This window comes from Neopsephotus bourkii, unplaced genomic scaffold, assembly GCF_033783945.1.
Source record: "Neopsephotus bourkii isolate Nb327-2 ecotype Australia unplaced genomic scaffold, CSIRO-AGI_Nbou_v1 NB_1650, whole genome shotgun sequence".
Lineage (NCBI taxonomy): Eukaryota > Metazoa > Chordata > Aves > Psittaciformes > Psittacidae > Neopsephotus > Neopsephotus bourkii.
Genome location: NW_026902124.1, coordinates 34299 through 59073, shown reverse-complemented (window position 1 = coordinate 59073; position 24775 = coordinate 34299). Strand labels below are relative to the sequence as shown.

The following is a 24775-nucleotide window of genomic DNA, read 5'->3' as shown; positions in this document are numbered from 1 at the left end:
CAGCCACAAACCTTGGGAGAAGTGAACGGGACAAGTCGGGAAGAACCAGCGAAAGAACAGGAGAAAGAACATCGGGTGGAACCGAAGAAAGAGCATCAAGATAATTTCTGAGGACTGTAAATTTGGAAACAGGGGATGCTTAAGACAAGATAAAGGATGTGTAGTCAAGGGGAAGTGGAAGTGACAATGTAACGAGTAGTGATAGCAAGGAACTATGTTTAGAAATAATTAAGGAAAGGCGAGTGGACAGTAATGTGGTTGGCTGAAAGAGTGCATGATCAATAAGATTGTTCTGTGATGGAAAAGTACCAAAGGAACTAACTGCTACTAACTGCTAAGCAGAATACTGTTAAAACATGTAAGCTCACTCAATGAGGGATTTCGTTTGTAGCCAGAAACAGAGTCCATGCCTCAGCTGCCACAAGATCGGGCCTGGCAAGGGGTGCCATCCCATATAAAGGGCGGCCCGTGTGCAGTAGGGACCCTAGGCATGTTCATCCCCAACAACACCATGATAATGAATAAATGAGGATTGACGTTCTCGAAGGTCAACGCACTCTTTTCAGCCAAGCTGCGATGACAAGGTAAATTTTTGGAACCCAGGTGAAATAATAACTTCCTCATTTGTAGCTCCCAGAGTAGGTAGCGCCCAAGCTTTAGCAGCATTGAATAAATTAGGATGTTGGCTTGCTAAACAAACTAATGCTACAGCATCCGCTCTCTCTGCGTTGCTCACTGGTGTTGACTGTTAGACATGCAACTTTGCAAACTAGAGCAGCAATCGATTTTCTCCTCTTACATGGACATGGGGGTGAAATTTTGGAAGGAATTTTTGACTGAATTTGTCAAACCACTCAGAATCAATACATGACAGTATCCGTAAATTAAAAGACAGTGTAATGAAGTTAAGGGAAGATGATAAAGATTGGCTATCATCGCTTTTCTCTAATTGAGGTATAACTGGGTGGCTAATGACTTTGGCTAAGGGAGGACTGATCTTTTTGCTTGCTCTCTTTGCCGTCATATGCGTTGTGTCTTGCTTATTACAATGTATGCAGCGGATGTTACCCCAAGCTTTTGAAAGACATGTGTATACTGCATTGCAAAAACAAGAAGGGGGAACTGCGGGGGTTGGAATGTATCGAAACTGTCAGAGACCATAGGAAGGAAGAACCACAGCAGGCAATTAAGAGTGACCCATCCCTGACTGATAAGTAACATTCAGTAAGTGAAGCTATCTGAAGATCCAGCTTCTGCTCCCCACATCAAAGACTGGCAAACAGACCTCAAGTTCCTACTGCTAGAAGCACAACTCCAGACACAAACTCAAGAGCTATTAATATAGATAGTCAAATTCAGAAGTCATTGCACACTCCTACCAAGCTATAAAGCACCAGTAGGTATTGTCATGCTTGTGACTAGGTCAGGCACTGCATCCTTGAAGTCCACAGACAAGTTGCTCAGCTGGTTTAGAGCATGAGGAAGAATGAGAGTCAACCTGAATAAAATAGCACATAGCACACCACTTTTAATCTCTAGGAAAGGGACAACAAAGGCAGTGATGCACATTAGGAAAATATATAAACATCAAGACTTAAAAGTTAACTGTAAAAATGACCAGCATCAGTTTCAGTGGCCTCACAGATAATTTCAAGCTATAGTGTTTCATTTTACAATGTGGTCCTGAACGATCCTGCTGTCCAGGTCTCATTAAGAGATGAAGGAGATAACAATTTTTGTTGGATTGTGTTAATGTTGTCTAGGTACTTTTACCTTCCATCTTAATATTTTTCCCCTTTCCCATGTAACCCTAAAACCCAAACCAAAATAAGTAATATGGGATAAATATAGTACACACATTACCCTGCAGAGCAAGAGGTTACACGCATCCCCCTGAAGTAAAATAAACTTTTGAAAACTGTTTTCTGCCAAAGTTAAACAGTATCATCTTGTAACTGCGATATGGGGAGCAACTAAAAACTGGTAAGGACAGCGATTTCAAATGCATCTGCTGCCATAAATTCCTTCTTTAGATACTTGTGTAGTAGCTGCCAGTCTCTCCTGGAAGTCAACTTTCACATTGGCGTCCACATGCAGATGTATCTGGCTGCCACCAAGCAGTTAAGCTTCAAAATTTCAAGTTCTTAATGAGGTAATGAAATATAAATGCATCATTTCTGTGACTGTTTTCACCAATCATTTTCTCCAGAACACAAACCTGGATATCATAAGCCTACAAGCAAGGAAAAAAAGCTCATTTGTACAGCAACAAATACTGTAATTCTGACTTCAGAAAATGAAACTAAATTCTATTCCTGCATTGTCAACTGCTTTCGAGGTAATTCACTCCTGACAAACACCCTCACACACTGATGCCAGCTTCCTTCCATGCTTCTATCTTTTGAGCAACCAAATCAACAGGAGATCGCATGGGCACATGCTGTCAGCCAAGAACCTTTCAACTACCTTGTCTGGCTACACCTGGAGTTTTAAAGGCCACTGAGGGGAGAATTACTATTTGGGGTTTTGCACAGAGCCTGTGCAATCATTTCTGGTGTTGCTTTGAGGCATTAACACATGTCGAAACAGAAATCCTATTTAAGGGCTATTGGTGACAGATGACATCTAAATCTCCCTTGATTAATAATGCACACAAAATTAGCCAGCTAGCTTTCTCCAAGCATGTACTCAGAACTATTCACTTTAGGTGAGGCCTCCAAGATAAAGTATACCTGCCTATGAGGTAAGGTACTTTAAGGAGATCTAAAATCCGTATGCTGTTTAATATACGGATTTTATCTACATATGCTGCTTTTCCTTTATCCACTTTTTGTAAGTCAGAATTTTCTACTCTCTTCCATCTGACATGAAGCAGCAATGATGCATGAAATTAGCAATTTCTCTATGATTAAAAGGACTCCTTTTTAAGAGCAGAGCACACTTCAAACAGTTGAAAATGAACTGAAAGAGGTGCAAGCTCATTTTGCCTAAGTCTTCTAGTTATTTAATGAACTGGAAAAGCTGTTTTTTTGGGTCAACTCAAAAAACCTGTCTTTGTTCCCAGAGTAGTCTCAGAATTCATCTTTCAGCAGCAACCCAAGAGCGCACGGAGGCCTCAGTGCACAGCAGGAAAGGTACAATTTGGTATTTTTGTGTTGTAAAGTAAGCCACAGCTTGCTTCATAGAATATTCATTATTCTCATAAATTACCCCAAAATAAATCAATGTTATAGCACTTACAGCAAAATGCATTCTAAGTCCCTATGGCAGAATAGTGATTTTGTTTAACATCAGCATCTCAGGAGTGAGGTGAGGGAACAATGGGGAAGTCCAACTTTATCCATCAGTGCAAAGAGCTGTAAATATCTGGAAACTTCGTAAGCAGCTCTTGGAAACAAACTCTTCCTTCAGAAATCTGATCTCGTACTCTTAGCTCTTGGAGGAACCCCAGCTCTGCCTAGTAAATTTTTCAATGGGAGTATCCTTTATCTTTGTTAGAAAAGAAAAACACACTCTTGTGAAATGCTAGGGTGCAGAAATTTATGAACAGTTCACAGTAGACATCAGTGCATATAAACCAATACTACTTCTCAGAATCCTGATCTGAGAAACAAAATCATCTCTGACAGGGCTTTATGCTGATTGCTCCTGTGCATGGGTAACATCATTGTAGCAGGAAAAAAGATCTGGAGAACTAGGATTTTTCCAAGAAAATAGTCCAGCAATGCTCCATTCTGAACTTTTTTATGAAGCTTGGCTAAATGGGGTGAAAAGTGGATTAGTTTAAAACAAAGTAGATCATTTCTGTCCCTCCAAGCCTAGCAGCTGAAGTTCTCAGCGGCGAGACTCGCCATCTCGTGCAGTGTCCCAGCGCCATCTCCTGGGAGTTTTGCTGGCGCTGGCAACACCCCTTAACTGGCTTTGTAGAGACCGAAACAAGCACGTTTCATTCAAGTACTTCTGTTTTTCTTCTCTCACAGCACCAATCAAGTTTCAAGAATGTTCAAGTACTTGCATCACTTACGGAAAAATCACCCCCAAAATATTCTGCTCCCTTTTCTCACTTCAACTCCCGAGTTAGCCTCAATTCATGGGCTGGCTGATCAGATAGTGCCACTCTTGCTCTTTGTTTAGTTTTGCCAAAGAGAAAAGCTTGACCTGTATGAAGTAACACCCTCACGTTTTCCTTCCAGAAGCCTTCATTAGGTCTGTAGGTGGAGTGTCATGAGGATGACAAAGGAAAGCGTTCACCCCAAATGACCTGAAGTTGAGGAAGGAATAGTCTTTTCAAGATGAGCGTTAACCATTGGAAAAGTTGGGTTAGGTTGACACAAGTACAGCACAGGCTATTTTGTAAGAATTACGCCTCACAGCCTGACACATTCAAAATGAACTATTCAAAGACAACGGCGTTGCTGTACAAGGCAGTTTGCAGGATTCAGGTGTTACACCAGAAATAGAACTGTTTCATATTACAAAAAAGCCTCCTTCCTCATGTAAGAAAACAATACACTAGAGAAGCAAGGCCATATCTTAAAAGAAAGGAGGAAAGTCTGTTATTAAAGTTATAAGGATCTAAGCTTATTCTCTTGATGAAAAGGAAGCTTCATTTGTAAGTATCAGAAGTTTTCAGTGTACAGAATAGACTGACACTGAGTAAGGTTGCCCTCTGCCTGAACCTAGTACAGAAACTAGATTTATTCAAATCTGGGGGGCTGGAGGGAGGACTGGAGCACAAAACAGTGGAAGTCACTGTGCCTATCTCCAGGAAATTTTCCTTTGTGTGATCCAAGTGTCTTAGCACATCAGAACTGCATGACCCGATTTTATATATAGAAACTCTTACCCCCTTCAGCCAGTGATGCACAGTAATAGACGCCTCACACCTTCCTACAGCCAAGTAAGTTCTGAAGAGACCATGGACAATTTCAGTATTACCAGATATCTTCACGTCAAAATATAGACCAAATTTCCATTAAATGGTGCTTATCTCGGTCTTTGCTAGGTAAAGAACTGACATCTCCATTAACAGACAAAAACCATTCTCTGATCTGCAAGTTAATTGATGAACCTTACACTAAAGCATTAGGTAAAATAAATAGGAGTTATGCTCAGATTTGAGTTAGCTATGGTACTTATCAGGAAGAATCAGAAGGCAAAAGGACATAAGGTCCTAAAACACCTTTTTGCTTTGTTCTTCAGAGGAGCTGATAAAAGAACAATACAGAGCTAGCCCCAGTCTCAACTAGGAGGACAAAAAAAGTAATCCCATTACTCCATTCTTTCTGAAGAAGTGAATATGCTCCTTTCTCAGATTATATTTTAATTCCCTTTCTGTTCAGGAAATAACTGGAAATCCTGACATGGAGAAAGGAGATACATAAAGTATGACCCATTCTCTAGGCTACCAGCATATACAGGCTCAAACTTCAACTGTAGGAAGTACAGAAACCACAGTCCCGTGATCAAAACAAAAGGGAGCATGCTTTATTTCTGCATTAAAAATGTGTAACCATGGAGTTTGATAACCAAGCCTACACCTACAAAGGAAGTTAATTCAGTATGGCTCTTCCAAATGCAAAGGCTAATTTAAGGACAAAAAATGAACAAGTTCAATTTCATGCATGTATATATAGGTACTCTCGTGCTCAGGTTATAATGAAGACACCCATTTAAATGGCTTCCAGAAAAAAAACAGTTTCCATAGCCTTTAGATAGCTCAGCAACACTGATGAAATTTTAGTAAATATAAGAGCTTAGCCAAATTGGCAATACAGCTCAAGTGCAGTAGCATTCCTGAATGTCACTGACTTGACTATACTGAGGGACTCTACTTCCTAGTTAGCTGCACAGATAAATTGCAATTTACCAGAGTAATCAAAGCAATTTTGTCACTTAGTTAACCATGAAATCAGGAAGAAGCACATAGTAGTTGAAACTATGAAATTGTATATTTGATAAGGAGAATAAACACTAGCAACAATTTCAGTTACATGAAATAGCTGAAGATACTTCTATTACTTGCCACACATTTAGATCAATAAAGAAATCGTATAGGCAACGATCAAGTAATTCAGTGCTCTTCTAATTCTCCATTTACCTAGCATGTTTTCTTGTTAAATAAGAGCTGTAAGGCCATTTGATGATTTAACGATAAGCAATCAACCTGTCATTCAAGGCAACATGATAGCATACATATTTCACTGCAGGCAAGTGCAAGGTTGCACACAATGGAAGGATCAATCCAGCTAAACAGGCACATGCTGATGGGTTCTAAAATTAACTGAAACTACTCAGAAAAAAGTTAAGGGTCAAGACTGAAGCTGACTGAAAAAGAACATCTGTTAAAAATGGGAAAACGCCCAGACAAAATGTTAAGGCAAAGAATAAATATCCCAAGTACTGTCCCATTGTTTAAGACTGTTTTATCATAGAAGCACAGGATGGTTCAGGTTGGAAGGGATCTTCAAGATCAGCTAGTTCCAGTCCTCCTGCAATGGCCAGGGTCACCTTCACCTTGCACATTTCCTGCCTCCATCTATAAAAGATTTCTGTAAAGTGAACAACTTGCATCTACATCAGGTAACAATCTTCACTGGTGTCTTCTAGAGTCCTGAAAGAGATCGCTCCAGGTATCTGGACTACAGATAGCAGAAGACAGGAGATCTGGAGAAAGACAAAAGTATTCAAAGTATAAAATCCTACCTGTGAAGAGCTATTAAGTGACACTGCATTTATTTTTATTTACAATTATCTGACCATACCTGGATTTTACATTTTCCTGTTAGAATGAAAAGAGGGAAGAAAATGGCAATACCAAACATGAGCTAACAAAAAGGAAATCTGAGTTCACACTCACACAAACAGAAGATGAAACAAAAAGTTGAAGAAATGGAAGAGGTGAAAGATTTGTGAATCAGGCTCACTTTGTCACTGTCAACTTAGAAAAAAAAACAACAGTATTTCTTTATGGAAGAGTGTAAGGGTACAACTCCATTTCACAGTCAAGAAACTGGAGAAGCAACTTAGTATGAGAATCTGATCTTGCAAATCAGGATCTACAGAACTGAACTATGCGTTATCCTTACAGTGAGACATTTCATGCTCAGACAATCTACAGGAGAAGAGTAAAGAAAGCCATGTACAAGTTTTGATGTGTAGTCAATTTTTTCTAATCGGAGATATACCGGCAACCATTTCGCACAGGCATAGTACTTCCTGCACAATGGGTAAATTATGAACACTTCCAAGGACACCATTCCTTAAAAAAAAAAAAAATGAACTCAGACACAAGCTTTCTTGAACAGCATTTCAGTTTTAATGAAGTAAAAAATTAATAACATTAGAACAATTCTACACATCTATATACATACTTCAGAGCATAATGAAGTATCAATTATTTCCCACGTACAATCAACTGAAGTAATACAATAGAAATACGACCTAACCAAGGAAATACAAACATGCTGTTGCAAGATTATTTAGCTTGTTTTGATGGAAGCCGTCGCTTGATGATTAGATGATCGCATTCCTTCTGTTTTTGTTCTATAAGAATCTGAAAGAGATTATATTTCAAGGGTTACTCAGCATTTCTTCAGAGTCAAATTACACGCACTTCTAGACCCATGTTATCAGCAGCCTGATTTTTCCCCATAAGTTGTTTTCAGAATGAAATTTCCTTATTATCTTTTAGCCAGAGGTCCCCGATACAGAAAAACTCTTTTATTGCATCAGAATAAGTGACAAATACCAGGGACATACAAAATCACTTTTTTTTTTTTTTTTTCTGAAACAAATACCGAAGTCCAAAGCAAAACGTGATCTGAAACCAGCTCTCACTTCTAAACTCTAATACTCATTTTGTGAAACAGGAAATGTTCAGAAAACATTTTTATCTTAATTTCCTATAGCTATCTCTGCTTTCCTGGAATTTGGTCTGTCATTTTCCCTTTTACTTCCAAGCTTCTTAGCTTCTTTTGCTTTGCATTTGCCATTTTCTTCACCCTCCTGTGAAAAACATTTTCATTTCTGCTGTATTCATTCATGCTATTTACAGAAAATTCAATAGCATACGTATCTCGCTATGGGCAACCATAGTTACTGTCAAAACCACCTACGTGGATTTCAGAAGTCATAAATCAAGCTCTGGCCTAGAAGACTTGTTCTAGGCTGACTTAAGCACACACAGAAGGCTATCTAAACTGTGCTTTGAAAAGCATGGATGTACCATCATCCTACAGTAACAAATATCAGCTGAGCATAAATGGAATTGGAAGTTACCTTTGGTGCTCACTTGCCCTGCAAAGCTAATTGTACTTGCAGACTTTTGTAGCTTTAGTATTTCAATTATGCTATTCCAAATCTACGGACAGGTGAGAAGACATAGAAAGTAAAACAGCAGGAAGAAGAGGCCAAAAGCAATGGGTAGGTAGAATCAAGAAATAGATAAATATTTTCAAACTTCTTCTGCAACTTGGTTAGACCTTCAGATTTGTTCTGTCCCCCTAAGAGCGTATTTTAAATCACAATTACAGAAGTAGATCACAGTGGACAGAACAGTAACCTGTAATCACTTACCGAAGAAGCAGGGATATCTAGAGGGCAAGAAATGTCAGTTGAATACAGCTTTCTCTTAGCCCGTTTTGGCTTCAGCTCATTTTCTTTTAGGCTTTCTGGTTCTGCAGAATTAGGAGAGCTTATTGTTGCAATCAGCTTCTTTGCTAGATGAAAATATTTAATCATAAATCAATGTCTTACTGTGTTTGTAAACTTCAAAACTAATGAATACAGCAAGCTTTACTAAAAACAACTTAAAAATTAAAGAGATATTGTCTGAAGTTTAAATATAAAAATTCAGATGTGGTATTTGACTACCACAGTTTTCTGTGGCTGGAAGAAGGTTTTCATAGCTTCAGGTGCAAAAGCTTTAATGTGCTATTTAAAGGTGTCCTTTAAAATCAATTAGGAGTCAGATTTCACTGGAAAATAAACAATTCCAAAGAAGTTGAACAACAGGCTTAACACTTCTTTGTGCTGACAGGAGCACAGGGTAGAGTCAATTTTCTCTAGATATTTCTGTAGTTTTACCAAGGCAGGACTAGCTGTATAAAGAGATGACTGTATGCGTATTATGAGCTAGAAAGGAAGACATCCTGAACAATAGCAAGTTATGTAAAAGAGAAAAACACAGGACATAACAAAGGTTACAAACTAGACCTCATTTGCTCAAATTAAGTATTTTCAGGGTGAAATTTTGAGTAACCTGAATTTGGCTTACATTGATGACAATGTTGTCCTCATGGAGCCAAATCTGATAAGCCTGGAATGTTTTAAAAATCCCACGATCGCCATCTAGACTGTTTTACAGCAGGTAAGATGTCCTCTGTAGCAAGTCAAGTTTTTCAGTTGGCATAGAGATCTTCATTTTAACCACCCACACCGAATAACAACTGATCTGGTTTTAACCAAACAATTGTGTCTTTTAGAATTCAACACACGCAATTCCTTGTGCCCACTGCTAATTTTATTTTTGTTTTAAACACAGTAACTCAGAAATTCTGTTTTAATACAGGAAAGAGTAACATGTTCTTTAGTAGAAAGTCCCAGCAGTTAATCTTCCCAAGGCTATGCTTAAACTTAGTGAAATCCATTAATCGCTTCATAGTCAGCTTATTGAAGTCTTCCAAATATTTTCATAAGACACCAGCTTTAGGTTCTGTAGAACTATATTTTTTCTCCCATATATGTACATAAAGAAAAGCATTAATACAGTTTCCACAGAAACAAAGTGGTGGGGAGGTGGGGTGTGGGTAAGGAGGGATCACTTATAGAGCAAGGTAAGATTTAGAATCTGGATTCAGCTCTTCATTTTTCTCTTTAGAGCAGCAGGACAAGTCCCTGAAAGTGCCCTTAACTGTTTGGTTTTACTGTAAGCAAAACCAAAGTAACTCCAACATGTTGAGCTTAACAGTTATGTCTTTTATGATGAATTTATATGCATATATTCCACACTGCATCCTTTCATTCCATCCAGTTTATCTTTCACAACCTAAACTTGATAACCATGTGGTCTTTGCAATCAAGACAGCCTTTTCTGCTCTGCAAGATTTAATATAGCAAGCCCCAGTTCAGACTCCTTTATTTCATAAACAAAACAGCAACTTAATGAAGCAGACTTATCGTTGAACAGTATATGTATTAATAGGTTACAGTAGAAAAAAGTTATTCTGCAATGCCCAGAGAATATGCAATGAGACTTATTTGTTCTGTACAAACCTTTAGACTGAATAATAGTAGGAGAACTTTGGAAGAAATCTCCACTTTTTTGCAGCTTTCCATCTTTCTTTTTAGCAGAGTTTTTACTTGAAGTGGATTCTTGCTTTCTTAAGGGGTATGGTTTTCTAAGCTGTATAGTAGACATCTGTACAAAAATACAAGAGCATTGCTTAAGTTGCAAGTTGACTTATCTTAAAGATTAATTCCATTTTATTTTACCATAATGTTATTCTCAAGCTGACATTCTGAGTTTTCCTACTGGCACCTCTGTTCACTGTACTAATGACCCTACCACAACAAAAAAATATAAACAGCCTTGTTTTATACCCAGAATTAAAAAACATCGTCAAAGTTTCACAAAATACATTTAAGGGCATGAGAAATATAGAAAACAGTTTCTTAAAGAAAAAAAAATTCAAAGTTGTAGGCAATTTCATTAGACCAGCTATTCTAGTTATAACTAAAACAAGAGAAAACTGGTGGGGAAAATGTATCCACTACCCATCCTCTGAACCCACCCAGTTTACTACTAATGCCTAAAATAATCCTCACAATTTTCATGCGTATAGGTGAAATAAACCTTTCTTTTACTTCAAAGGAATTGCCTATAACATTATGTATATTAATAGTATGTTCAATATTCAGTATGAAAGGTCATTCCCTATGAATGATTGTACAGTGCAGCTAGTACACATTCTTGATAAATACAGACTCTTTTTGGTTAGTATATTGAGTTTAGGAAGACAACATGTTTAGAATCCTATTCAAGTACATAGATAAAGAGAAGATACTGCTGCATATGTCTGCTCCTTTCACAAGCCCACCTTCACAGAAAAGGCCAAACTAACTTCAGAAATAGAATAAAATCAAACCATTTTCTTGTTGCTTGTAGAAGGCAAATTAGTCATAGCAGGTTTTGCATTTTTTTTGTTCTCGCTTTTCACAAAATCCTAAGAAAATAAATGACAAATTTTACCTAAGATTCTTCTAGAAAAAACCAACAATTATTTATATTACAGAAGCAGTCACTGTTTAAGTGCTGTGAATAACAGTAGGGAGCCATTGGCTAATACTGGATAGAAGTAATTATTCAAATGTGAATTAAATGCTAAACAGACTTGTGGAAGGGAGCTAGAAATACCTGTGGCCAAACCATTCAGACATTTATTATTTTCCTCCTTCCATTGTTCCCTATACTTCTGGCTTTAAGACATTTGAGACGCAAATACACAAATTTAAGTTAACTCAATAAATCAAAATGAAAATTCAGATTTACAGTGACAATTATAAAAACATGTCAGTGACATTGACAGCTTAACATGATAGTGTAAAGCTGTCATTAAAATATGACTTTCATCTCATTCATTATTGCCAAGAGATTTCAGGTAACCAATAGCCATACCAACTCATAACAGTGTCAGAAGAGAAAGAGAATTTTGTTCTTTGGCTAATTATCGAGAGTCTCAGCAAAAGAAGTGGGTTTTTAAAAAGCACACCCAAACCCCCAAAAATTCCAACCCCAAACTACACCACTTCTTAAAAAAAGAAAGGGAGATGCGCAGTATGTGGTTGAACACCACAGATTTCCCCCCATCCCTTACTTTTACTGCTGACAACATGCTTTTGTTTCAGACAATTTAAAAACAAATTGTGTCTTCAGTAGACTTGTGACAGTTAAAGTTGCTGAATCCTTTTATAATCCATTTAGCATAACAAATTATATTTAAGAGTCATATTTGGGTGAACAGAACAGCAATAAGATACTTTAAAATTTAGTTTCATGTTATTGAAAAGTTACTTAGCTAAATGTTCTCCCATAAGGGTATGAACACAAACTACACTGAAAGGATTTAAATGAATAGGTAAAACAATCTTCTCTAAAAACTTTAAATATTCTATGATCCTATAACTACATGAGATTAAATACCTGTAGGAAAAGTTTGGTACTTTTTCAGTGCCTTCAGAATGGTGGTTATTTTTACACCTACTTTGCCAGCAAGCTGAAAAAATACTACTCTCAAAAGAAAACTGGTTCAAGCCACAAGAAACTTAAATCAGCTCTGGACATGCTTCCAGAATGAAGTGTTGAATTCCAGATGAACTAACTTACACAGCTTTTAACAGGTTTAACAAAATGAGTTTATTGAAGCCCTGTTGCACAGTAATCATGGAAGTGATTATTTATCTTAACTATTTTATTTAGAGATTAAAAAACATCACTTGGGAATGATTGAGCGAGAAATGCTAGAAAAGCATCAGACACTTCACTCTTCAGCTGAGAGAAGTTCACTCGCTAAAACACCACTTACTACCTAGACAAATCATCCACAATCTCATACTTACCTGTCAGCTTAAAAAGTCCTTAAAAGCATAGAGATTCATAAGCCCCACAAGTACGATTAAAGTACCACCACAATGTGCTCTTACGGTTTCAAGGCCTTCTTAAGTGTCTTAGAGAAAGCTGTGCTGGCACTGATAGAAGGCAGAGGGATGGAACATGCAGTTCAGGTAGGAGAAGTGAAGATTTTTACCACCTTGGACTGCTGTGGAGCCTTTGTCCCACATGTAAACACCACAGCACATTAAGAGGGCTGGAGTACATAATCTAGTACAACTGAAGAAATTAAAGAGGTATTAAGGCCTACAGAAAACAGGGAGGTTCAGGTGCTGGTACATAGTCCCTTCAAGTAGAAAAAGATCAAAGAGAACACAAGCTGGAGGAAAAGTGGAAGGAAGGGGTCTTGAAACTTTGAAATGCACTGATTTAATGCACAGAATTAACTTGTAATTGACCATTAGAGGGGTTTATAATTGACATCAATAATTGTCTAAACCAAAAGAAAAATTTCTATAGAACTGGTCTGCAATCCCACATATATCACAGCTGGAGGCAGAAGCAAATGGTGCTTGTAGGGAGAGGGAAAAGTAAAAGGTGAAGAGAAAGTGCAAATCGGAGACAAGGGGCCAGGGTCTGAATAAACTGAAGTCTATCACCTTACTCATCACAGGCCAGAGATTCGTTCACTTGGCAGGCAGGGGGAAGGACAGGATGATGTTTGAAGAAGCTTAAGTATGCCCTACATATATCTTTTGGGTCTCAGTGAGAATCAGGAGGATAGGATTTTAACAAATTATCAGAGTACTAGAGAAAAGCTGCACAACGTAATGTCAGTTGGTCTAGGGCATACCTCATCCATCTCTTCACTTTTTCTTTTCTTTCCTGGCTTGAGCATTTTAATTGTAACTGGTATGGGGCCGCCCTGGTCCTTCACCTCCATCTTACTGGGTTGCAAAGGTGTGACCTGGATTTTCATCTCTGGTTTTGGGAACCGACTGTTTTTTCCATTTTCTGTAGACATTTCAGACGAGTCAAGTGCAATTTCAGAATGGTCCTGCAAGCATAGGAACGTTTTAAGAAAACAAGCTTTAAAATAACTATGACTTAAATGCTATAATACATATCCTTCTCCAGTGGGTTGCTTAGCAAGCATTCCTTTTTCTAGCAGTCAGCTTTCGGAACACTGTTAATAAAAGCAAAGGAATCTACTTCAGCTACAGCAGAATTCACTCTTATTTTCTAAAACTTTTGTTAAATTTTAAAAGGTTAACACTTCCATGCATGACCACAGAACTTAGTCTTCCTTGCTGAACTCAGCCTGATACTTTGCAAGTCATTTTCCTCAAGGGCAGAGACAGCTAGTCACAGTTTTCACAGCTAGCAGTAGTAGCATTGACACGATGTTACTCATGTTAACTCTGCTGCTCTTTAGGAACTGGGCAGTAATAGGAGCTTGAGAGAAAAGTATAGTCTTTCTCTAGCTTGTTTTCAGGGAGCTTTCCCTCCCCCTTCTACACCTAGAGAAATTAACTGTGTGAGTAACAAGGTTCGACTGATTCAAGACAAATTCAACTGATGAGGACTTCCTCACTCTGCTTAATAATCAGCTACCTTATAAGCCTCAGCGATAGGTAAGTTTTCAAGAACACATGATTCAGGTCAGATATATTCACATGATTATGTCATGCAGCTTTTATTGCTACCAAGAGCAACAAAACTAGGTGAGCTGATCATCAAGAAAGATTTACAGAAAAAAAAAAACCCACCCAAAAAACCTCATGAAAAAACCAATCCCAAAACCTTTTAGAATTGTTTGGGCAACAAGAAACAGGACATTTTTGAATCACTAAAATCTATTCATGCTAAGAGATTATAAGAAATGTCCTGCTGGGTCTTACCAGCAGTCCATCTAGTTCAATATTCTGCCTCTGACAGTGGCAAAGGGAGATGCTGTTATTTGAGGGATAAAATGTGTGATCCCAGCCACCTTGTCATCTGTTGTCTCCATACTCACCCAGCACTCTCAATTGTTGCATTAGAGGGGTCAAAGGATATACCTTTGCCTAATCCTCGGAGTACCCATTCGTCAATATAGTTACAGATTTCAAATTCAAGTTTTTCTGTTCCCTGCTGATAGTACCTGTTTTCAGAGGATCATTAGTGGCTTCAGATAGGAATAAGTTATTTAATTGTTTAAATTATCTCCTATTAGTTTCATCAACAGCTGCCCAGTTCTTGCAGTTTTGGCTTTTGTTTACCCACCACAACCATGATTTTGTAAACCTCAGCTCCATAACTCTCCAGTAGCCTTAACCTCTCGTCATCAGACTGCCATCTTCTTAGCCTCTTCTTAAATGGCAGGAGACATATCCCCTTGAATGCTTTAGTTTTTCTTCTTTATTGTCACAATGTGTTTCCCAGGAATTATTTGCCTTCTCCCCCCCAAAACCTTACCCCATTCACTTCAACATCAACAGAAGTTTCTCACATCATAATCCTCCTAGACACCTCCACTTACCCATAGGAACAAATATTGTCTCTACTTCCTTGAGGTAAATATGTCAGCACCAAATGTTCACAACAATTCTTCAATAACTACTTTAATAGCAAAAAAAAAAAAATATGGTGCTCTCTTACCTGTTATTACAAAGCTGTGTAAAGCACTAACCCTTCTGAAAGCTACTCTGTCCTCCCTCATTCATCACAAGCTTTATCTATATGGCACTAGCTGAACTGATGAACTAGCAAGAAACTAGCCAGACAGTCTTATTTGGCAGTAGACAGGAAAGAGATGAAGAGATGCATTTTGCATTCCAGTTCTGTAGCAAGAGGAGAAATGCATGTTCTAGCAGCCAAAGGAGGGATTGCTAGGAAATCCACTTTCAGCCCTGTTCACTATTAACTAGCAGTAGAGCCACACAGCATTAATTCAGTTTAGGAGGAGAACTATATCCTTAAATACTGTTCAAGTTAACACGCAGGAGTTCAGTCAGAATTGGAAGTCTCAGGATAGTTGCAAGCCTTTCAATTTTTCCTTCCGGAAATAAGCAAAGTTGATATTTTCTTTGCGTAAACTTCAAATATTGTTTTGGTTTTCTGTGGTATGCAGGATACTATTTTGTTCTTCTGAACCCCCATATAGGTTGGAAGCTCCTATTACAGAAACATCTCTTATTACCACAGTATAGGCAATATCACAAAAGTTTTGAGCTGAAATTCCCTGAACACCATCAAACTGGAATGGCACTACAATGTCTTCAAATCTCTAGAACCTGGGTTAGGTAACTACTTTTCCCCTCAGGCATGCAAGTTCTATAAATGTATCGCGAGATGGTATTCTATTAATGTAAGTACCCTATTTCTGATAGCAAAAGTGGGAGATGGAAAGAATGAACAAGAACTCGGAAATGAAGATAAAGTATGAAGAAGTACGAGCAATAAGTTTTGTCAGATTCCCAGTGCTGCTGAAACGTATCTTGAGAAAACAACAAAAGTTATTAAAACCTTATAATTAGTACATACTTTCCATAACAAACATACCTCTTTGTTTACAGTCTGATCTATTTCAGATTGTCCTTCTTCAGGTAAAGGTACTTCTGCCATAGACAGAAGACTTTCATGGTTAACCTGCTGTGTCAGTTCCTTTATAAAGTCATCTTTCTCAGCCAGCTCTTTCCTTAGTTCTTCTGTATCAGTTTCCTTAGCCTAAAAAACATAGCAAAACATGCCACAAATTGCAGGACTGACAAAAGAAAATATACACACAAGCATCGTTACTTGGAAGCATCAGTTTTAGAACTGCAAGCTAAACCAGTCAGCTATCCAACAAAAAGCCAACAATTTCATGTATGAGTGGTCACTATTTAAAGTGAAGCAAAGTCATGTAACACCCAGGGAAGATGTAATGTAAATTTTTATTTTACTCTACTTATGTGAAGTTATAAATAGTTCACCTCCCACTTGATCATTAAGTCCCTGGGGCTGTGAAAAAAGCAGCAGCTATGATAACTGTTTCAGATCTCCAGTTCAACTTTGCAATCAAAGAATCAAAGAGACTTTAAATAAACTACTAAATGTTCTGAAACTTTGGTTACTGTTACAAATTCAATTTCAAACATAAAGCTTCCATTTTTAATGAGCTGCTAATGGCTTCAATATGACAGTAAGAAGAAAAAAACTGAGCCAAACCACAAAAAGTATTGTGTTTTGTAGAATTAATGCATAACAAAGGAAAACAAGAAAAAAAAATCCCACAAGAACAAGAGAGAGAGAACCTTTCCCAAATCCTTTAGTGCAGCCTGTTTCAGTTCTGCTATTTCCTTATCTTTTTGTGTGGTGTTAGAAACCAAAGTCCTGAGCTGTGTTTCCAAAGCTTCTACTAATTTATCTCTTTCTTCATGCCACTTTTGAAGATTGTTGTCCTTTTCTGCCAGCTGTGCAGCAGCAAGACTTTCCTAAATAGGGAAAAAAAAGATTAGAATTGAACACCAGTTCTACGCACTATCTGAACTGTTCTGATAGTTTGGTTTCACATAGCATTACTATTTTATGGCCTGAGTAAACTTGAAAGCCTATATTGATCCTACAAAGCTCGCATAGAGCTGTTTTCACAAAAAAGAATACAAAAGCAAACTACGCTTCAATTAGAAAATCTGCATCTATATTTATACTCTTTGTTAGTAATAAAATCAGAGCGAGCAAGTCTCAGGCAAGCAAAGTCACAGATAACGTTAAAGTAATCTTAAGCTCCTAATACCCTCCTGTACTGATTGCAGGTCCAGAAAGTCATTGCCAACTATATCTGGATGCAAATACAGTTTTAGATTGGTCAGATTCATTTCATAATTTTAGATACTCAAGAAATACAGCCATAATGCAGCCTGGTGAACAGGTAAGGCATTTACCTTGCTATTAACTCTCAGTTGAAACTGATACAGGAACAAAGCCACTAGCATTTTAACTAAGTATTTTTTACTCTAAATCTCAAAAGATTTTTTGTTAACTTCTGCTTTTAGGAAAGAGCCAAACAAACAGTCCTATTTTTCAAAGTATGTTTTCTTAGCTTCCAATAAGCAGCAATTCATGTAAGTGTAGGTTACTGACAGGTGTTTTACACGCAAAATAATGTTTGAAAAATTCAGTGAGGTGATGATAGAATAGAAAGGAACAGGCATGTTAACTTCCATTACCTATTAAGCTTTTTCATTTTGTGACCCTCCTATTCTTCCCTTTTCTTAACAAGATGGTCTCATCTAGGCTTCACCATGTGATAAAGTGAGGGGATTTTGACAAAGGTCAACTACCCTCGAGCATCCACACTGTTAACACTTCACATGAGATTTGCTCTGTGCTAAAGACACTAGAGGATTCAGTATACTAAGACCTCCAGTCACTTACAATTTCTGCTTGTTTCTTTACGTGGTGCTCTCTTTCCTTCTCAAATTTTCTCATTTCCCTGTTGCGAAGGATCTCAGCTTCTTTTACTTGATGTATGAGTGTCATTTTCTCCTCCAGCCACTTCTTTCTATCACTTTGATACTTTGCCTCATTTTCCTATTTTAATTAAACCAGAAATAAAACGACAGGTAGAGATTAAGACAAAATAAAAATCTCAAAATCCAGATTACCATTAAACGGATTTCTTTCAAAAAGATAAAAATCCTAACAGTTTTACTCCAGCATATTCCCAAGTGCAAGTACTACATTCTCATATGTTCCTCCGTATTGGGAGAAAAAAAAAATGAACAATTTTCAGCAAGTTTTATTCAGACTGACGCATCTTCATGGGAACTTTTTTTTCTCGTCTAAAAACTTGCCGAGTGAGCACACTATAAAAGTTACACCAGTAAACAGACTCTCAACTTACAGATTCCCAATCTTTTACACTGCCTTGCAGGACATGTTAGAAAACTTACTTCTACTTCAAGACTGGAAGGCAAAGAGTACGGTACAGTTTGAATGGTAGACAGAGATCAAGCATACCAAAGAATGTCGCTTCAATCCACAGCAACTTTGCCTCCTTTCCTATCACAATCAAAGCTCTTGTCAGACATTCACCCACATAAAACAGAAGGCACCCGAATAGCCACTTGTGGGGAGAGAGGGGAAATCTCCTCTCTAATCCAATGAGAATTAAGTTTAAATCCTCAACCTAACAAGAAGGGGTTACAGGTCGTACAGCAAGTGCAAGATCTTGAAAGTCTGATTTAGTTGCCAAAGCAACTGACAGGAAAGAGGTTTGGAATAGCTATCATGAGTTAGATTAGCTAAGACAACTGTAAGAGAAGCCTAGCTGTAGAAAGACATCTATGGTAGCATAATATAAGGACGAGTGCAGTTCATTACAGGGCTACAGTGATGCCATATGTTACAAAGATACGCATCCAAACTGCTGTATGGGTGTAAAACAGCTTCTAGAGGAGGTTTCCTTCACTAGTGCAACAACTTGCCATATGATGCCCTAGCTCTTGAAGACAGTGACACAGAAAAAAAAAAGATTTCTAAATGAAAGTTATGGCTTTAAAACTAAGTATGAATTACATCACCATATTTATCTTCAGCTCTTTTTGCAGCTTCATTATTTCCTCATTTTCACTTCTGTTTTTCTCCTCATTTTTGCTCATCTTTTGCTGCCAGTCACTATTGCTCTGGTTATTCAGCTCTCTAAATTTCTGCTTCCATAGTTCCAGTTCTAGTCAGTACACAAAATTAGGTTATATAATATGTAGTTTAAATGCATATTTGAGCACATTCACATCCTTATTCTAAAGTTCCTTGAATTTATCAGCTGTGACTGCAAAGGGACAACAGAGCCTTTAACTCTTAGAAGTTTCTTATGTATTACATAAAATTAATGCCTAAATAGCAGTCAACAAATAAAACCATAAATTTAAAGCATCTAATCACAATAGGTCCAATATAATTTTGCCTCCCTGCTCCCCTTCCATAGATTACCCAAAACTAATCTGTTGATCTCTTCTAGTTTGGCTTCGATCACTTCTTGTTTAATCTGAGTCTGTTCTTGTTCTCCTAATGTCATCTGCATATCTTCAATTATTTTTTCCTTTGCACACAGATGTGAAGATTTGAAAAATATTTACAAATGAGCCCTATCATGTTTTAACCTAGTTCAGGTCAGCTGTCCTGGCTGTGCTCCCTCCCAAGTTCTTGTGCTCCTCATCACTAACTGATCCATGAGAAACCACTACTTAACACACCAATGTTTTGTTGTTTTCAACATTAATCTTATACTAAAGCCAAAACGCAGCACTGTACCAGTTACTAGGAAGACAATTCTATCCCAGCAGAAAACCAGGACAAGCCCTCTCCCTCCTCACTGCCCAAGATCAAAAGCTCTATTAGAAACAGTGCAACTCTACTGAACTATCTGAATCCAAAATTCTTAAGCGACTCCATGAACTTGATTTAGGCAAACATTTCAGTTTAACATCAGTCTGTGTCTTGTATTATATAGGAAACTAATAATTGTTCAACTGCTGGATGTTTGTCAAGCCTGCAGAAACTGTTACTGTGCTAGTTAGTGTTTCAGTGTTCCAATTTGTTAAAATGACTAATAAATACCAACATTTAATAACCTGACACTGATATCAGCAAATTCACACTTTCTCTGAGCTCATATTTCTTAATCTGAGACTCACTGCTTTCAAAGATACCTGCAAACAATGCCTTAATAAAATTTTGTTCTTGACTGTATAATTTTAATGCCCTGTTTGAAGTTCCCAGGTTTTTTTAAAATATAAATATATAAAACTGTCTCAAGTTCATTAACAATATGACAACTCATTATGTTGCCATTCCACAAAGGGGAGAAGCAATAAAACTGTCTTTTTCTGACCTTTACATGTTTTCTCATACTCTTTGGAGATTTCTTCCAGCTTCTCGTTATTCAACTGCTCCTAAGGCATTTAAGAAAAACAGTCCAGCATAAATTTTTTATGTGGTGTTAAGGAGCATTCAAGTTGACTAAACCCCAAAAGGTTTAGAGGAAAATGTTACTACTAACATATCTATGTGTCACTAATCAGAATATCTGCAAGTATTGAGTATTAGGCAGATTATATAAAAACAATTTGACAGTGGCATGCAGTGAGAAATTCTTTAAGCATCTTTTATCCACCTATTAAAATTATTTCTAACTCTTATCTTTACTCCAGTTTCTGTAAGCTTTCTCCTTCTGCTTGCCCCGTTTAAGGATTCATCAAAAAAACAACAAAAAAACCCAAAACTAAGAGCAGTAAAAAAAATAAAAATCCAAACCCCCAACCTTTTTAAGTTGCAGAATTGTGCGCTGTTTGATCTCTAATTCTTCACTAAGCTGGTTTTTAATTTTCTGAAGTTCATTAACCTTGCTCCTCAGTGATTTCTCCTCAGATTGCATTGTACCCACCTGTAACAATGCACAAAGACATCAAGGAAAGCTAGCTTTTTGTATAAGCCTCTTACAACCTTTGTAAGTTACTAAATAACTAATTATTTTAATTAAGAGTTACATGTCTGCAAACAGCTAAATTTTCAGGGGCAGTGGGTTAAAAAAAACCCAACAAACCAAAACACAAAAGAAACAAAACAAAAATGACCTGTCAAGAAATAACCTAATCAAGCTACAAATTCATTTCCTTGCTATTTCTCAAACAAGGGATTATACAGTGAAAGTTGAGTAGGAATAGGTCCTCAAATTATAGGCTGCTGGGGAAGACATTGAAGTCTTAATTTTCAAACCAAACTCTTCAACAGTCTTTTGGATTTTAAGTTCTTGTAACATCCCATGAGGTTCTAAGACATCCTGCTGCTTGAAAAGCAAATACTAACAATTAACATTAAAGCAATTCCATGCTTTCTTTTCTTCTCCACACCTTAACAGGAAACGCAACTCAAATGTTTAAAAGTTGCTTTTTCTGAATAATCCATCTCCTCCTTCCAGGTATCAGTGTTTTCCCCGTGAAGCATCACCCTTTGAAGTCAGCGCGAATAACATAAGGCTACTGTTGTCATTAAGATTATGTTTATAATTTACTCCTCCATAACCAGATTAGCCATAGTTTTTACAAACCTTTTTCAAATACACGAACAAAATTTACACCCCCCCTTCAGTATCTGTACTAATCTGTGTATTAATTATTAAATCTGTATTAATCTGTGTATTAATTATTAAATCTGTATATTCTTCCTTTTTCCTCTGCAAGTCTTTCAAACTCCGTACAAGGGCAGAACTCTCAGAAAGATCTTTACGTAGCCTTGTGTTCAAAATTAAGAGATGTAAACGACATTAGTATCATATATCTCAGAGAAACACCTTTTCCACATTAACTCAGGCTCTATGCTGTTTTTATTCATTAAAAAACCTTAAATTTATCAGATTGATGCCAAGCCTTACAACTTTACTTTTGGATTTCAGCTTATTATATGATCCTGAAGTAATAAACTGATCAGATTCACTTCTGAACACTGCAATTTATTTTTAAGCAGACCAGAGCAATCATTTTTATCATTAGGTGTCCTTACAAAGTAAGAAAAGAAACAAGGTTAATATCAAGTAAGTTTCAACTTGATACCTACATACCAGACCTTGAAAGGATCAAAATACGTAAAAATAAGAAAGCAGAAAAAGCAATAACATTGCAACAAGTCCTGCTATTACACAGGCTACAAAATAATTTAGAAGTTTGATGAGTTAATTTTTATATTATATTTATTTTTAAAAGTTTACAATAAGACACCTTGGATTTTTACTTTAAAACTAACAGAAGGTTTTTTAGATTCTATAGCTGAAGATACAAAACAAGGCCACACAAAAGGAGAAACACCTTTCAAGGTGGGGGATCTCCAGACCTTCATGTTAAGGTGTGCATCAGAGTACATGCAGGTACCTACAAATATGGCACAAAAGAAACCCCAGTAAGGAGAAGGGCTAACACCTTGAAGCTATTTTTGTCTTGCAATTGCCTTAGCATATAGCAAATATAGTCTGTCAGATACATTTAAGCTCTTATTTCTTAAAGATCTAAAAAGTAGAAGGGGCTGGGGAAAGTGCTATCCTTCTAAACCTGTTATTCCTTCAAGGTTTTATAGTAGTCTCTGTTCACCTAGAATAGCTATCAACAAAACCAGCTGTTTACTCCCTAAGCTCTTTTCTTTTTTTTTTAACTTCCTTCTTTTCCTTTTTAACATTCAGTCCTTTCCAAAGAAAACATTACCTGCTTTCAGACAAGTTACAGGATATAGCATTAAACTATGTTAGTTCCTCTAGAAAGTGTATGCAATATAACGATATTAGAGATCCCCAAAGAATTCTTTCCTTGCATGCTCCTGTTTCCCTACAGTAGTTTCCCTACAGTAGTTCCACATTATTTAGATGCATCATTATGAAAGAATATACAAACAGGTGAGGAAAACATAGGCAGCAGAATATGCAACTGTAAAATGCAAGTAGTGTATTAAGACTTCTTAAGTAGTTTGGTTCAAAAAGTTGATAAACATGCAAGTGTTATGTCAAAATAAACTGATGTTCACAGAAAGTAGCTTTGAGTCTGTTCTCAAAGGTCTAGAAGTTCTCAGTATTTACTTACAGTTCTATAGATTGTATTTGCTCATCCTCATTTTTCTCTTTCTCCTCAAGACAGCATTTCATATTCTCCAAACTGTTCATCAACTGCACAATTTCCTCCTTCAGATTTACTTCTTTATCATTTAGTTCTTTAATGGTTAGGTCTGAATTGGCACATTTCTCTTGCAGAGCTACTGTACTAGTCTCTAGATTTAAAATAATAGATTCTTTTTCTTTGAGTACTTCTTCTAACTTTTCTATGCTGTCATCCTTAGCTTTAAAAGCCTCCAAAAGGCATTCAAGCTCTCTTATTTTTTCCTCGTAGGTGGTAACTTCCTCCTTGAGCTCGGCAATTACTCTGCGATCTTCTGCAGCCTGCTTTTCAAAATCCTGTGTTTTCTTCTAAATTTGCTCTTCTAACTGACTCGTAAGTTCTTTTTCCTTTAAGGACTGATGATCTTGATTTGCAATTTCATTTAATTTATTTTCAGTTGATTATTACAGTTCTCAGAGTCATCAAGTCCTTTCTTTAAGTCTTCAACTTGTTGAAGTAGTTCTTGAATCCGCTGACTTTTTTGTGAAGAAACCCTTATAATATTTTTGCATTCTTCCCAAATGCTTTCAACAGTGCTGTGAAAGGAGCCCTCCCATCTCTGATCTTCTGCAGAAGCAGTTTGGGACTGCATGCATACAGAACTCACTTGAGCTCTCTCTAGTTTGCCTTTTTGAAAGTCTAATGAAGCTTTTAGATTAACAAAATCAATATCCATAGTGTAAGACTCAGCTAGTGAGTGACATTTATACAACTCATCTACTTTGGACAGCACTGCTTTAATTTGTGACAATTCATCAATTAACTTTTGTTTTGCACTTTCTACTTCATTATTTAGCTGAATAATCTTTCCTTCTTGTTCCTTATTTATAGTTTTCTGTTTGTCCAATTCAGAAGCAATCTTCTGATAATCAGCTTGACGCTGCTTAAGTTCTTCACTTAAGCCAAAAGCCCTTTCTTCAGAAGCAGAAAGCTTGAGATGCAAGCTTGTTATCTGCTCGCTAAACTCTTTATTCTTTTCTTCAAGTGCAGCTAGCTGACCTTCCAAGGTTTCATTTCTTTCCCTCAGTGCTAATATTTCTGCAAGGTTCTCAGAAGTACTTGTTTTCAAATATTCAGTTCCCTTTGCTCTAGAGTGTCATATTCCCAACTCTCCTTTGTATCTCCTAAACAAGAAAAACAACATACAGGTCAGGCTGGTTAAAACAGATAGTACAAGTCACTAGCAATACCAGATGGCAATTACTATACAGAATGCAGTCACCATCTGAAAGCCACACCCTTATAGAATGGTTAAGATTGGAAAGGACCTTAAGATCATCTAGTTCCAACCCCCCTGCCATGGGCAGGGACACCTCACCCTAGACCCTATCACCCCAGACTGTTCAACCTGGCTTTGAACATTGCCAGGGAGAGAGCATCTACCCATATCATTGGACATTTTTGTCTTGAAGTAGTTAAAGCCCTCTGATTAATTTAAAATGCAATAGGTGCCTGTTAGGCTTCTAGAAAGTTTGCAGCAGGAGAAATCTTAATACTTTTCCAA

General features: G+C 37.2%; 1 protein-coding gene across 1 annotated transcript in view; it reads right to left on the bottom strand.

Annotated features, from left to right (window-relative positions):
* Positions 1-7448: 7448 nt before the first annotated feature.
* LOC133223718 (kinesin-like protein KIF20B) overlaps positions 7449-24775 on the bottom strand; it is a 31723-nt gene continuing 14396 nt past the window's right edge. Inside the window, 16 exon segments of the mRNA XM_061374673.1 lie at positions 7449-7555; positions 8578-8720; positions 10276-10420; positions 11148-11225; positions 13464-13667; positions 16154-16318; positions 16888-17067; positions 18011-18166; positions 19159-19304; positions 19568-19690; positions 20469-20529; positions 20898-21022; positions 21758-21867; positions 23200-23662; positions 23665-24340; positions 24343-24395. Coding sequence (XP_061230657.1) covers positions 7478-7555; positions 8578-8720; positions 10276-10420; positions 11148-11225; positions 13464-13667; positions 16154-16318; positions 16888-17067; positions 18011-18166; positions 19159-19304; positions 19568-19690; positions 20469-20529; positions 20898-21022; positions 21758-21867; positions 23200-23662; positions 23665-24340; positions 24343-24395 — 2906 coding nt within the window. The 3' untranslated portion in view covers positions 7449-7477.